Here is a 16,782-nt window from a genome sequence, read left to right as displayed (position 1 = left end):
TTCAGACTGATGAGGGCAGCATGGTGGAGGCCTCTTAGTGGTGAACTGTTGTGAGATTATCTATAAAAATGGTTGATATCACATCATACTGTATGTGTCAAGAAGCCCTCCTGGCGGTACTCAAACATCTCCCCTCCTCACCAATCTCCACCCTCCTTGTTCCTCTGTATACCCCAAATAATATTGAATATAAAATTTAAAATGAAATTAATTTTTATTTACATACATGTATTGGGGCTAAGAAACATTTTTGCAATTGAGTTTCATTAAAAGTTGTTCACTGTTTGACATTTAGTGGCTTTTTGTTTTATTGCACATTCAACTTTGATGTGGTGGTCTGTTATCATAAATGAGCTAGGAGGCACCCAGAAAAAGACAAATAATCCGCAAACTCTCCCATAGGACTATCAGAACAAGCTCTCTGATGGATTCTTAGTTACTCATTCAGCAGCCAGCAGTAGACAGTGCAACACCGAGGCTATAGAAGGCAAACGGTGCAACATTTTTAATGAAAGCCAATTGCAGAAATGTTTTTTACAAATACATGCGTTTAAGTAAAGCAAAAAAAAAACTGTTTGCAAAATTGGACAATACTTTTAAAGCAGAAAAAAAGTACATTCTATTATTATTGTTACCCTGCTTTAAAAGTATTTACGTAAATTCACCAATGATGAAAACACTTATGCCATGAGGAGGAACAGTGCACGGAGCCACCCAGACCAGGGCTGCAGCAGCCATTAGGAAAAAAAGAAGATTCTCCAGCGAAACGTCCTCAAGTAAAACTTGAAGTTTATTTCATCATGACCATAATTAAGGCTGTATGCCGAAACTTAGTGGGCCAGGGCTTCATTTCTCTGTAATTTGGTCTGCTATGTGCCATCATTCCTGGTTTTAATGTTTTTGTGAAATAAACTTCAAGTTTTACCTCTTTTTTTCTACTTGCCGCTGCAGCTGCGCTGTTCCTCCTCGTGAGACAGGTGTTTTCATCGTAGGTGAGCTGACTTCTTTCTTCTTTCACATAAATACTTTTAAACCAGGGTAACAATAATAATAGTCCTTCTTACAAGACAGCACTTTACAAGTCAGCCGATACATCTACTATATAATTGTCTTATCCGGTCTGTCTGTCTGTCCTGGAAATCCCGCGTCGCTCATTGGTCCGGCAGTGGCCAATCAGCGCCGCGGGATTTCTGAAAAAAGATGGCGGCCGTTAGCGGCTCATTTGGCGGACGGAGGTCAGCGGCGATGCAACGGGGAGATGAGCGGCGCTAGCAGCACAACTACCCCGACCGGCGCCGCTGACATCCATGCGGCTAACGTCGGAAGATCAGCGGCTTGGCCCGCTGATCTCCTGACAGCAAGTGACCGCGACCAATCAGCGAGATTGGCGCCAAATGCAAACACTGCTGTGCTGATTGGTCGCGGCCGCCAGCCGCGACCAATCAGCGAGATTGGCGCCAAACTTAAACAACGCTCTGCTGATTGGTCGCGGTGGCTGGCCGCGACCAATGATCGAGATGGGCGGCAAATTTAAACGCCGCTCTGCTGATTAATCGCGGCCGGCCACCGCGACCAATCAGCGAGATGGGCGGCAAATTTAAATGCCGCTCTGCTGATTGGTTGCAGTGGCCGGCCGCGACCAATCAACGAGATGGGCGGCACATTTAAACGCCGCTTTGCTGATTGGTCGTGGTGGCCGGCCGCAACCAATCAGCGATATTGGCGCCATATTTAAACACCGCTCTGCTCATTGGTCGCAGTTACCGGTCACGAATAACCAGCATTATTGGCGACAAAGTTAAACACCGCTCTGCTGATTAGTCGCGGCCGTGACCAATCACCATTATTTGCGCCAAATTTAAACCCCGCCTGCTGATTAGTCGCGACCGCCGGCCGTGACCAATCTGCGATATAGGTGCCAAATTATAACACTGCTTTGCTAATTGGTCGTGGTTGCTGGCCTCGACCAATCAGCGCTTTTGGCACCAAATTTAAATACCGCTCTGCTGATTGCGCCCGGTCGGCCGCATACCTATTCTAGAATACCCGATGCGTTAGAATCGGGCCACCATCTAGTTTACAAATAAACGGGAACGGGCAACGTTTCATTGTCCAATGTATGACGCTTTAACAAAATCTGACCCCATAAGAATCTCTAGGATCTGGTGGATCATCAGTCTCCTTCCAGCTTTTTTTTATGATATGTCATGGGGGCAGTGTCAGACTGAAGAACATTGGACCCACCAGAGGATTTGATTCTGAGGGCCCACTTTTCTCCCCCTCTCAAGAGCCCCATAGCTGCTGCAAGGATTGCGCTATAAACTCTCCTGAAGGAGAAGCCATGGCCCACCGGAGGATTCTCCGGTTCTCTGGTGGGCCTGTCCAACCCTGCATGGGGGCATCAAAAATAAAGGATGGACATACAGTATGTGAAGAGACACTAACCATTTTAGAAGTTCACCTTCTTACCTTGAGCCTGAAGTACTGCAGAAATATCAAATCCTTGGCTATTCCTTACAATTACAACTCCATATTCAAAGTCAAATGCATCACTGTGAAGAAGCACAGAGAATAAAGAACATGAAGAATAAACCATAACAGAGAATAAAATAACAATATAGCGAGTCAAGTACGCCTAATCCGTAAGACAATCCTTGGAAGTCCATCAAACAACTTATACTTGTAAAGGTCCTTCAAATGGAATCATCTTTACAATCGTGTCCATATGGTTGTCGCCTTGAAAAAATAGAACTAAACTATTTAGTAAATAGTAACTTACTACAGTTTAAAGAACATTTTTTATTATATTTTTTTTTTTTATTCCGAGTAATTTGTTGGTTACATTTTTTCCCTTTCTTCCACTGTCAAGGTCCATTTATCCTCTCATTTTAGTGAGAGTTTTTTCCCCGTGTAGTTTGTAGTAAAATATAAAAACTAAACCCTTCGGAGTCACTAATTACCAACCTTCAATAACATATCCACTATTTGAGCTGCAATAGAAAACGGACATTTTTGTGAGCTGAACTACAGTAACAGCATGAGGCTTTTTCCGACTAGACTTGTCATTATCACAGTAACAGTTGGGACGCTCTTTTAACAGAGATTCTCAGAATGAAGCTTGTCCAATCTAGTGATGATTGAGAGCCTAGACCAAAGGAAATGCATTATGCATTGTAAATATAATTATGGTATGACTGTTTGGTCTGTCATTTTATGTTGGCGCTTTTGTATTTTTGGCAAGACTTTATTCCTTTGAGAGCAGGTGTTGGCATCACCTCGGCTCAGTGAGCAAGTGGAACAGTTGGCAGCCAGATGCATATTGATTTCTTTTAAATACGGGTCTTGCTATATCAGCTATAGTTAATGTAGACCAACAAGTAATCTGTATGGAATATGAAATATATGAACGTGACACATATGTCTACACTTGTTTTACAAATGGAAACAAACAACATTAGTTAAGCCAAGCTGGCTCACAAAAGCCAAGATAAGAACACTCACTGCAATATGCCCACATAGTTTGCCAAGTCCACTGTGCTGGCCTGTCTCCATTCTTTCTTGAATCCCATCACCAAGGTATTAGGCTTCAGTCTTCCCAAACCAGCAGCCTGCAGAATAATGTGCTATTACTGAATAATATTCTTGTGTAATTATTATTATAAAAATAAGTAAAGAGGTATTCCGAATTATTACCTATCTAAAAGCGGAAGTCTATTGGATTATGGAGATAGTCGAGCGCAGTGCACAGACTTGGAATGGAGCAATCAAAAAAGGGAGAACCCCATCAGCTCACCGACTATAACAAAATGTTCATGGATTCAAGAATTGTCCGATGCGTGGGTCCATGGGCCGGCATCCCCGATCAGGCAAAGAGGGTGCCATAAAAGCACCGGTATCATAACAATTTAATTCTTTATTGTATCAAAATTAAAAAAGAAATAAAACAAGCCATAGGAGACACGAAACACGTTACGCGTTTCAAACAGTGATGCCCTTACTCATACGTATATTATATGAGAAAGTTCTTTGTGAATATATACCCTTAAAATTTCCCAGGAACTGACGTAGTATAGACTAATCAACTCCACCCCCCCAAACCGGATTGATCATAAACATATTACTATGTGACCAAACATAAAACAAAAAATTAAACCCAAATATTTGTGAGTACATATAACAGTGATTAAATCATCAGAACAAATAATTAAAAGAAAGACCGTACATCAGAACGCTTCGATATTTCAGACCCATAGGAAAATGTGCATTTAACTGCAGGATCCAAAACGCCACCCTGGTAATTAAAGCTTTCGGCCAATCTCCTCTTCTCATCGGTTTGTTAACCCATTCAATGCCTTTAACTTCAAGGGAGGACATATTACCCTGATGCATTTTCTAGAAGTGCTGTGACACCTGAGGATGATCTATTTACCTGTGTGCAGTTCGGTGATGCGGTTGATATATGTTCAGCCATTCTCTTTTTGAAAGTGCGAGTGGTGCAACCAATATAGTATTTCTTGCAAAGTGCGCAAGTGGCCATATGAACTACATAGTATTGCAATTCATATATGATTTGATATTGTATTTTTTACCCATATTGCCAGTAAAGTTATCTGATTTTTTTATATACCGTATTTACACAAACCACATTTATTACCGCCACACTTATATGAGCCTTTAAACCGTATATAGTATACCTATGAGTAAGGACTTCACTCTCCGAAATGCATCAGATGTTTCATGTCCCACTATGGCTTGTTTTATTTGTTTTTTAATGTTGATCCAAGAAAGAATTGAATTTTTATTGTACTGATGCTGGATCTCAGTTACCTTCACTGTCTTTGGAATGGAGTAGCTCAGAAATACACAGGTTTTATTATTGAGGGATTAAAAATGAATTGTTCCATTTTACATTGCAAACTGTATCACAGAGCTGTTCTGACCTAAAAGCATTGCTTCGTGGAAAAAGACATCAGTAATACAATGCTACATGTGTGCAACAGATGGACTGTCTACAACTTCAACAGAATGACAGGGATTCCATGTGCCAAAGTATAGGTTGTTTGCACAAAGTTCTGGTTCCATATATTAGTCATCTGCTGTAATGGGATCCACCAGGAAAAGAATACAAGGATACATGAAGAACACCAATAGTTTGGTTTAAAGGGAATCTTTCACTAGGTGTTTGCTACCTCATCTGAGAGTAGTATGATGAAAGAGCAGAGACCCTGATTCCAGAGATGCATCACTTGGCTGCTTGCCATAGTGTTGGGAATATCCCTGTTTTATCTGCTGCAAATCTACCAGTTCTCTGAATGCTGAGCTCTGTATAACCCCACCCTCATCACTGATTGGCAGCTTTCTACCTATGTACAGTGTACACAAAAGCTGCCAATCAGTGCTGGGGTGGGGGATATACAGAGCTCATGAATATGGAGGACTACATGGCAGCAGATTTACTATTCCTGTAATAAGCCACTGCTGATAAAACTATGATCTTATCAAAGCTACTGTAAGCAGCCCAGTAAGTGACACATAATTGGAATCAGGATCTCCGTCTCTACAATATGCTACACTCACATTAGAGGGCAGAAATCTGGTTACAGATTCCGTTTAATCAAGAAATGGTACAGAATATGATGATAATTGTAACCAGGGGTGGATTAAGAGTAGCAAGGGCCCCGGGCAATTTAGAAGGCGTGCCCCCCCCCCCCCCACACACACACACACCTGATGTATCAGGTGACATGTCACATGATCCCCTGTGATAGATCATGTGTAGTTCACGTGAAATTAATTTTGCACAATATTAATATATTATAATCATTTTTTTACATTAAATGTGTGACTTAATATTGAGCACAATTAAGTATGCTGACATCCCCTATATACAGTATGAGCCCTACACACAATATGAGCTGCCACATAATCCTCCTATACACAGCAGGAGGCCGCACATAGCCATCTATACACAGCGGGAGGCCGCACGTAGCCATCTATGCACAGCAGGGGGCCGCACATAGCCATCTATACACAGCGGGAGGCCACACGTAGCCATCTATACACAGCGGGAGGCTGCACGTAGCCATCTATACACAGCGAGGTGCAGCAAGGCACCATCTATACACAGCGGGAGTCCGCACGTAGCCATCTATACATAGCGGGAGGCTGCACGTAGTCATCTATACACAGCGGGAGGCCGCACATAGCCATCTATACACAGCGGGAGGCCGCACATAGCCATCTATACACAGCGGGAGGCCACACGTAGCCATCTATACACAGTGGGAGGCCGCATGTAACCATCTATACACAGCGGGAGGTCGCACGTAGCCATCTATACACAGCGGCAGGCCGCACGTAGCCATCTATACACAGCGGGAGGCCGCACATAGCCATCTATACACAGCGGGAGGCCGCATGTAGCCATCTATACACAGCTGGAAGCTGCACATAGCCATCTATACACAGCGGGGGGCTGCATGTAGCCATCTATACACAGCGGGAGGCCGCACGTAGCCATCTATACATAGCGGGAGGCTGCACGTAGTCATCTATACACAGCGGGAGGCCACACATAGCCATCTATACACAGCGGGAGGCCGCACATAGCCATCTATACACAGCGGGAGGCCACACGTAGCCATCTATACACAGCGGGAGGCTGCACGTAACCATCTATACACAGCGGGAGGTCGCACGTAGCCATCTATACACAGCGGCAGGCCGCACGTAGCCATCTATACACAGCGGGAGGCCGCATGTAGCCATCTATACACAGCTGGAAGCCGCACATAGCCATCTATACACAGCTGGAAGCCGCACGTAGTCATCTATACACAGCGGGAGGCCGCACGTAGCCATCTATACACAGCGGGAGGCCGCAGTGAGCCATCTATACACAGCGGGAGGCCGCACGTAACCATCTATGCACAGCGGGAGGCCGCACGTAACCATCTATACACAGCGGGAGGCCGCACGTAGCCATCTATACACAGTGGGAGGCCGCACGTAACCATCTATACACAGCGGGAGGCCGCACGTAGCCATCTATACACAGCGGGGGGCTGCATGTAGCCATCTATACACAGTGGGAGGCCGCACGTAGCCATCTATACACAGTGGGAGGCCGCACGTAGCCATCTATACACAGCGGGAGGCCTAATGTAGCCATCTATACACAGCGGGAGGCCAAACAGTGCCATCTATACACAGCGAGAGGAGGCCGTACGGCGCCCTCCAGATACCGCGGGAGGAGGCTGCACGGCGCCCCCCAGATACAGCGGGAGGGAACCGCACGCAGTCACGCATGTTACGCTCGCGCCCAGACTGACTGGCGTGAGCGTGATTAGTGATCCCACTGGACCATGAACCGAGGAGTGCCTGGAGGGGCGTAACTAAATATCAACTCGGTCCGACCAAGGTCACACTGCGGCTCAGTCTCCGTGAACCAGGGAGGAGCCGAGCAGAGGGACCAGGTGCTACTCCAGGTCAGACCCCGGTCACAGTTGTTGACCCACACCGGGAAATGCAGGAACAGGCAGGTTAGGCTGGCATACAGACAGGTGAGTACTGGCTCCCCATCCCTGGCTAATTTGTACATGAACTGATGGGAGTCCAAATTCATCTACTCTGAATCTAACCCTTATTCAGACTGCATAGAACAATATCTGCGTTTAAGGCTATGTGCCCACGTTGCATTTATGAAGCAGAAAATTTCTGCTGCATAAATGCAAGTCCTCTCCCGGAAAAACGCATGCGGAATTCCGCACGCGTTTATCGCGCATTTTTCGCGCGTTTATCACGCGTTTTCCACATGCGGAATTGCCTTGCGTTTTTTATGCATTGGACAAAGGCAATTCCGCTTGCGGAAACGCAAAATTAAATGACATGCTGCGGATTTTTGAACGCGGCATAAACGCTGCGGAAAAATCCGCAGCATGTGCATAGAACTTGCGGAATCCCATTGGGGACCATGGGGTGCGGATATACATGCGTTTTTCAAGCGTTTACGCTGCGGAAATTCCGCAGCATATACGCTTGAAAAATGCTACGTGGGCACACAGCCTTATAGATGACATCTTGATAGTGTGGAAAGGATCAGATGATTTAGTCCCTGGTTTTAATGATTACATTAATGATAATGATTTAAATCTGTCTTTTACAGTAGATACCAATAGGGATACGATTTCCTTTCTGGATATACAGCTGAGTGGAGATAGTTTGAATAGAAAAGTAGACTGTCAGCTTTTCCGCAAAAAAATCTCAGGAAATTCTATTTTGCATGCTTCCAGTCAACACCCACAACATGTAATCAGGAATATCCCCACCGGGGAATTTATCAGAGCTCAAAGGTGTTGTACTGATGACAGTATATATAAGGAAGAATGTGACAACATTAAAAAGAGACTACAGCATAGGGGCTATAATCAAAAAAACATTGAAAAAGCTGAAATAAAAGCTAATGAAAAAAGCAGAGATCAGTATCTACTCCAGTCAAAAAAATCAGACAGGAAAGATTTCTCTAAAGAAATGATCTTCTCTACCACATATCATAGCAATTATTATAAAGTAATTAATGTTGTTCGAAAACATCTACCATTGTTAACTACTGACAGTACCCTTAGAGAAATTCTAAAAAATGGTTGTAAATTTGTTCCAAAAAAATCCCTGTCAATAGGAAATGTAATCTCCCCGAGTGACCTCCGAGAAAATACAGGTAAAATAGGTCGTACATGGTTGTCCACTAAGGGCTCATTCAGATGCAGGCAGAAGTCATGTGGTTTATGAAAATTCATGATAAATAATAACAAGTCTGTCATAAGTAATGAGGGTCAAGTATTTAATCTTAAGACTTTCATGAACTGTGCTACTGACCACTGGGTTTATATAATTTTTTGCACGATATGCAGAAAACAATATGTGGGATCTACAAGCCGTAGTATAAGAAAAAGACTGTTGGAGCACATTTATGACATTAATAATGTCACTACCCGCAGTCTTTCGGGGGCTTCCAAACATTTTTTGTATGAACACAAGGGGGATTTAAGTAGCCTGCGAGTAAGTGCTTTGGAATTTGTTTCTGCTCCCCGGCGAGGTGGAGATAGGGTTAAATTACTCCAGATGACTGAAGCTCGATGGATTCTAAGGCTATGTGCCAACGATGCAGAAATGAAGCAGAAAATTTCTGCTTCATTTCTGCAAGTAAAAACACATGCGGAATTGCCTTGCGTTTTTTAATGCATTGTATAAGACAATTCCGCTTGCGGAAACGCAAAATTAATGAACATGCTGCGGATTTTTGAAAGCAGCATAAACGCTGCGGAAAATTCGCAGCATGTGCATAGAACTTACGGAATCCCATTGGGGACCATGGGGTGCGGATATACATGCGTTTTTCAAGCGTTTACGCTGCGGAAATTCTGCAGCATATACGCATGAAAAACGCTACGTGGGCACGCAGCCTAAAACTAAATACCAGACACCCAGCAGGACTAAATCTAAAACATGAATTGATGTATCTATATTAAAAAAAGTTGGGACAAATTGAGGCATTTAATAAATGGAAATAAAAATTTTTCTTTTTTTTTTCAAAAGAAAGAGAAAAAAAAAACACAAAGGAGAAATTTTTTTTTTTTTTTTTCAATCTAGGGGACTCTATAACCAATAGTATACAAAACAAAACATGCTAATTACGTTTTGTAATAATTTCCAGCCATTTTTCATATGGTTTTAAAGTGGAGAAGTGGTTTTTTTTGTTGTTTTTTGGGGAAAGTATGTCCTTGAAATCAAATGCTAGATATCTTTAGAAGCTCTTGTTGTTACATATATATTTAAATAGTGCATCAATTGTTTATTCAATGAATTCACATATATAAAAAAACTTGGGTAAAAAGTGATCAAATAATTAGTGCATTACTAAGTGACAGTTCACATTGTAATATGTTTGTAGACGATGGATGTACTATAGGGTTAAACTAGTGTTTAGATCACTGCTAGCCTTGAATTAGTGATGCTGATGTCACAGCTGATTTTGGTGGGTGTTACCCTTGGCAGCTTCCCTTGACTGTTTTTCCTTGAAAAGTGCAACATTTATTCAGTACTTTATGCTATGACTAAGGGTCAAATATGATCCGAAACGCGTTAAGCCTACACATGCTTTTATCTCTGTTGGAATTGTATTTTTTAACAATGGATTAAATAAAGGCTTTTTCTAGTTTTCTACATCATGTGCTGGAAAGCTATTTTTTACTTTCACTGAGGATTTTTCTCCCAGATGGGGATGGACTAATTCCGAGCACCAAGATCATGGAAAGGAGGACTGGGCAGGCTGGGCCAGGTGATCTGAAGATCTTTTTCTTACTGGCTGGCACGGCTGGTATGAAGACAGGTGGGTATTGGCAGGCACGGCTGGTATGCAGACAGGAGGGGACTGGCAGACACGGCTGGCATGCAGACAGGTGGGCACTGGCAGGCACGGCTGGTATGCAGACAGGCGGGTACTGGCAGGTAAGAACGCAGGCAGGATAGGGACCAGTACAGACTGGGACACAGGAACGGAGCCGCAGGTGCGGTGGACAGCAGAGCAGAGCGAAACCGCAGATGCGGTAAACAAGCAGAGCAGAACCGCCGGAGCGGTGAACAAACAGAGCAGGGCGAAACCGCAGATGCGGTGAACAAGCAGAGCGGAGCAAAACCGCAGGTGTGGCGAACAAGCAGAGCGGAGCAAAACTGCATGTGCGGTGAACAAGCAGAGCGGAGCAAAACCGCAGGTGCGGTGAACAAGCAGAGCGGAGCAAAACCGCAGGTGCGGTGAACAAGCAGAGCGGAGCAAAAGAGCAGGTGCGGCGAACAAGCAGAGCGGAGCAAAACCGCAGGTGTGGCGAACAAGCAGAGCAGAGCAGATCCGCAGGTGCGGTGAACAAGTAGAGCAGAGCAAAACTGCAGGTGCGGTGAACAAGCAGAGCAGAGCAAAACCGCCGGTGCGGTGAACAAGCGGAGCAGAGCGGAACCGCAGGTGCGGTGAACAAGCAGAGCAGAGCGGAACCGCAGGTGCAGTGAACAAGTAGAGCAGAGCGGAACCGCAGGTGCGGTGAACAAGCAGAGCAGAGCGGAACCGCAGGTGCGGTGAACTAGCAGAGCGGAACCGCAGGCGCGGTGAACAAGCAGAGCGGAACCGCAGGTGCAGTGAACAAGCAGAGCGGAACCGCAGGTGCAGTGAACAAGCAGAGCAGAGCAGAACCGCAGGTGCGGTGAACAAGCAGAGCAGAACAGAGCAGAAGATGCAGGCAGACAGGACAGGGCTCTGTTCACATGGAACAGACTGGAAAATACAGGAAGATGGTTAGAACACAGGAGGTAGATACGGAGGAAGGGAAAGGGGACAAGCAGAACCAGACACACACAAGGTACTTACAATGAAGTAGCGAGTGGACACATAACTCACAAACAGAAGTACAGAGACAACGAGTTGGAGTTAGGTGCAGGTCCAGACACTGCAGGAAAAGGGAAGGTTCGGACAAAGAGGCAAACAGGTAACGGGCTAGGACACTGTTCAGACAGGAACTGAACCGGGAACAAGATACAGGAACAAGCCTGGGAACTCAACCCCCAGGGTGGCGGAAACAGACTAGAAGTCAGAGATACAGGTAGTGGCCCTGGGTACTCAGCCCCCAGGGTGGCGGAAACAGACTAGAGTCAGGACAGGACCTGGCAACTCACAGTTGCACAGAACACACTGTAAGAAAGTGTTGCTCAGGCCCCTCCTACTGGGTGGAGGGGGTTTAAGTATCCATCACAGCAATAGGCTGGGGACGCATTAGGACTGCGCACACTGTAGCTTTAAGAATCAGAAAGCAACAGCGCCGACGCCCTAAGCCAGCAGACAAGAGACATACAAACAGCAGGTACTGGAGCAAAATGTGCAGCCTGGCCTGAAAGGTAAGATTGCGGTCTTGCATGGTGGGAGATGGTAAGCCATACAAGCATGCTGCCAGGAATGTTACAACGCACACACACACAAACATATACAAACATATACATACACGCATAAACACATTTGAAACACAAAAATACATATAAACAGACATCACACAATGATATTTGCCTGCACACACACTGTGACACACACGCACGAACACACACACGTCACTCACCATCCCCCGGCTCGGCTCCAGTCATCATCCAGCTCCTCTCCGGTGCAGCAGTGCAGGGCACACACTGTGTGATGTCACACTAGTAGACACGACCATGCACAGGGCCGTGTCTCCTAGCTGTGACGCGACCGGGCCAGCACAAGCACACAGGGAAATTAACAGGTGCAGTGCTGGCCCGGCCGAAGAAGAAGCAGCGGCCCTGCGCCGCTACTGAGGGAGCGGTCCGGGGGCCCCTCGCCTCTGCCTGCCGGTGTCTGCCGCATTGGCGTCGCAGCGCCACACATTATAATGAGGGCAGTCTGGCCAAGGGCCCCCCGGAGCCCCAGGCCCTGGGCAGTAGCCCAGATTGCCCTCATTATAATCCGCCTATGATTGTAACCCGCAAATTCTAAATTATATATTGGCAAGAATGGGTTAATCTAGGTATAACAGTCCCTATTAAACACTTGTTCCTTTGGTTATGAAAAAAATTGTTCCTAAGAGATTGTCCCATCTGGAAAACCAATCCATATGTCCATTAGGGTTATGGCTGTCATAGAGGAAGAGCACATGCTTGGGGTCCCCTTTAATGTAATACAGCTTGATTCTTGGAATTGTTTGTCCCATCTGGTTACTTCACATAATCCATTTGTAACAACACAGCATTTAATCTTAATTATCTAGACGTAAATTCAGTAGGCCAGGAGACATGACATACGCTATTATTTTTATGTTAACTTTTAAATTTATGTGTTTTTCTTTGGTTGGTCAAGAAACACATATTAGTGTTTGTATAAGCCTGGATGTTGACACTTGAGTTGATATTTACTGCAACTTATTGTCTGCTAACTTTGCAAGACAGGGATGCAGGGTCATTGAACAATGAGAGATGAGCTCTTGCCACCTTCTCCCTGACCTGTGGATGATGACATGAACCACAGATGTGGATATAAAAAAGGACCCCTGTACTTCTGAGAGGGGCTTTTACAAAATCACAGCAAGAGAGACTCATGAGAACAGCAAACAGGACACATGGCTCAATCAAGAGGGACACAGATTTGACTCTAAAGGATGTTAGCTTAGAGGACCACAGACCTAGCTGGAAGAACACGTTTGGGGAAGCCAGGATTGAGACCCTACGGTCACTTGGGCCCATGGATACGTTCGGAAAATCCAGGTTGGGACCATCCTGTCTCCTGGTCCCATGGAGACATTTGGAGAAGCCAAGTTGGAACAATCCGATCGTCTGACCCTATTGAGGCATTCGGAGAAGCCAGGTTTGGACCACTCGGTCACCTGGCCACGTGCCTCAATGGACTGTCAGCTTCCTAAGCTTGTCGTTACCTCCTCTCTGCGGGTGTCCACCCAAACCAGGGGGCCACTGGTTGAGGTAGTTGGAACTGGAAGTCCCAAAGTCACAGCTGCTCTATTCCCAGTGACTCAGCAGAAGGGTGAGACTCTGTAATTTTGTACCATCCTGGGTATTTGCTGGGACTGTTCTATATGTTATTGTCTGCTTAGAATTGCCACGCTGTTTTACCCGCACCCTGTGTTGTCTGATTAGTATTCTGCCCATGGGAGACCTCGTGTTTCCACACCATTTATGTAATATATGTGTAACCTTGACTTTACATGCCTTTTTATTATTTGTAAAACTTGAAACTACTTAAGTGGGGTTGCTGTGTGTACTCCAAGTCAGTCATGGATTTTCGGGTACAAATTGAAAGAAACAAATCCTGTTGGCAGGAGAGCGGCTTAGTGGTTAGCGCTGACCCCATGCAGTACTGCAGTCCTGGGTGTAAATACAACTACAGACTACATGTGCATGGAGTCTGTATGTTCATCCCATGTTTGCATGGGTTTTCTCCTGCACTTTATGTACTGGTTTGGTAATTAGCTGCCTAGACATTAGATTGTATGTCCTCTGGGGAACAGTCACTGATTGTAGGATGTATGATGACAATCCTTGTACTGTGCTGCAGAATATAGTGGCGCTCTATCAGCAAGATAAGAAAAAATCAAATCCTGTGGTCCAGTAATGATTACAATATACATCTGTATCCAAGTTGCTGATGACATTGCATGCTGTACTGGAGTGACAGGCGGCTTTATAACACGTCTACCAGTGAGTTTTTGTTTGACTGTGGAAGAGGAAGTTTTCCTTACATTCATAAATGACTTGAGATGAACGGAAATGATTTCCTTGCAATTAAAAGTATTTGGATTTGAGCAGTCAAGCTGCTATTTGAATAGATCTGGAAGTTACTATCCCAGAGCACATGTTGTTTTCCAGGGGTTTTATTGTCCCTGAAATGACAAGTTTGTTCCTGGGCGACTTTACGAGAGTGCAGCTGTGATGTTCACCACAATCACGTTTTCAGCTTTATTGATTTTTGTCATTCAAAGATGTAAAAAGCCATAATGATTTTGTGGGAGTTTTCAGGAACAAGTGCAATCTGCTTATTTTACATTCTGCTTTTTAGATGAAAGATTCATCTGCTCGCAGAAGTTTCCACTAGAACGCTTGACTAAAAAAGATCATGTTTCAAAGAGAACATTTAACGCAAACCTGTCATCTGCAGAGAGTAGAAATAGCCATTTGTGGGGTGAATCAGCTTTCATTGGAATGCAGGGTATAAAGCGGAAAAAGATACTGAATGCACTTTAAAGAGAACCTGTCACAAAAAGAAGAGGATTTCCACTCCAAGGCTGAAAAGCGCTACACCTCTGTAAATATAATGATCAGGAGCCAAAGTTTAGTGTGCAGCCAGAATGATTGCCATGGGAAACATTTTTGATATTTATTTTACTCTTTAGGGCTCATGTAGATGGCCGTATATTCTCTCATCTGAAAGAATCAGGCTGATTATGCAAATGACAATGATCAAACTCTGATCAGAGTGTCAGCATAGTGTGATACCATTCACTCGGATGTATAACACTTCTCCATCTTCTCCATTTTGTCAGTGTGCGGAAATCAGACTGCATTCAGAAGTCATCCGAGTACAGCTTGATGCTTTCCATGCACTCATTGACTTGCATAGCCGAGTGCGATCCGAATATCTGTTCAAACTCAGGCATGCGGCTATTTTTTTTTTCTCAGACAGACTCTGGATGCGGAAAAAAATTGGACTGTGCACAACCCCATAGACTAACATGCGTCCGGGTGCAATCCGATGTTTTGCCGGATCGCACTAATACGCACGTCTGCATCTGCCCGTATATAGCGCCATTAATTCCACAGTGCTTTATAGACATCACCATCACTGTCCCCATTGGGGCTCACAATCTAAATTCCCTTTCACTAACTCTTTGGAATGTGGGAGGAAACCGGAGGAAACCCATGCAAACACGGAGAGAGCATACAAACTCCTTGCAGATGTTGTCCTTGGTGGGATTTGAACCCAGGACCCCAGCGCTGTAAAACAACAGTGCCAACCACTGAGCCACCGTGCTTGTGGATATACTAACTATTTTGGTGGAATCTGCATAAGAGATGACTAATTAGCCTAAGGGATGTTCTCACAAGGCTGATTTATTAGTTCTCTCGTATTAAACAATCATTTGCACACAGTGTAGATAATCCGTATGCGAAATTCAGTGGCACTGCAGATATGAAATTTGCAGAATTTTAATTTGCAATGAATGCAGAGAAATCTGCACGCAGTCACAGCTGCTGATTTTCCGGTGTGGGAGGTCAGCAGGGAAAGGGAACGTATCCTGAGGGTTCATCCTCGCCCGTGTGTGTCGGCTCTGTGTATTCTTTCCGTATGTTATTCTGTGAAGCTGTATGAATGTTTCTCCATACACACTGAACATCTTCCATTATGGCTTTCCATCAGACGATGTATAATGCACTAAAATTCACCTGCAAGTGTTACTGAGGACAATTTTCTTTGGGGTTGTACATTATTAAAATTTTAGCAATTGTCCATTATTAAACTGTTAACCTTTGAAGAACAGATGCATCATGTGCCACTTACATAAAAACTCCTAAAGCCCTTCTAAATCCAGCCTCATTATTGCCTACCCAGCTCTACCGTGTCCATTATGCAGGACAACAATCAGGAATGATAACTGTTGATAAAAAAAAAAAAAATGCAAACAAACTGTGTCAAGAAGTGTCATTTAAGCTGTAAGAACTTTGGGAGTATATTTTCCAAAACCATAAAAAAAGGTAAAATTCAGATTTTATCCAAATGCAGGTAATTATTTCTCTTTGTTAAAGGTTTCTCCACAAAGCGGAAAGACTCCACACCGTCTGTCAGATTCATTAAAAGTGACCCTCAACTTTTATAATCAAGCAAAAAGTTTCTGTCTATAAAAAAAAACTCCCGAGTGAATCTGGCCATCATTAAAAATGTAATAGTGTATAAAGCAGTCAGGAAATATGTCAGCCCCCGAGCTGTCTGGAGTTAGTAGCTAGCACTAGTACACATTGTTAGATTTTTAATGATAGCAGAAAACGTTCTGAAGTTTTTATGTTGCAAGGACTTTTTCTTCATTACTAGAAGCCATGCATCACTCGCCGTGACGTGTTTATGTCATATGCAAGGTTCAGAACTCGCAGCGTCTTACCTGCTGAGGTTACAAGCTACGTTCCTCTAAGCAGGAATTGCACTTTTATTATTGCCGGTGGATGCTACAGCAA

General features: G+C 44.4%; 1 protein-coding gene across 3 annotated transcripts in view; it reads right to left on the bottom strand.

Moving 5' to 3' along the window:
• Positions 1-16,782, bottom strand: part of SLC12A1 (solute carrier family 12 member 1) — a 183,997-nt gene that overhangs the window by 51,961 nt on the left and 115,254 nt on the right. For all 3 annotated transcript variants that reach the window (XM_073653066.1, XM_073653067.1, XM_073653068.1), the window contains 2 exons: positions 3,502-3,608; positions 2,470-2,552 (listed from right to left, as the gene is read on the bottom strand). In XM_073653066.1, coding sequence (XP_073509167.1) covers positions 2,470-2,552; positions 3,502-3,608 — 190 coding nt within the window. The remainder of the gene's footprint in view (positions 1-2,469; positions 2,553-3,501; positions 3,609-16,782) is intronic.

The sequence above is a fragment of the Phyllobates terribilis genome, unplaced genomic scaffold (genome assembly GCF_046119375.1).
Source record: "Phyllobates terribilis strain yellow unplaced genomic scaffold, ASM4611937v1 Scaffold_11__3_contigs__length_659146591, whole genome shotgun sequence".
Lineage (NCBI taxonomy): Eukaryota > Metazoa > Chordata > Amphibia > Anura > Dendrobatidae > Phyllobates > Phyllobates terribilis.
Note: the sequence above shows the minus strand (reverse complement) of the source record. Positions and strands in the feature narration are given on the sequence as shown.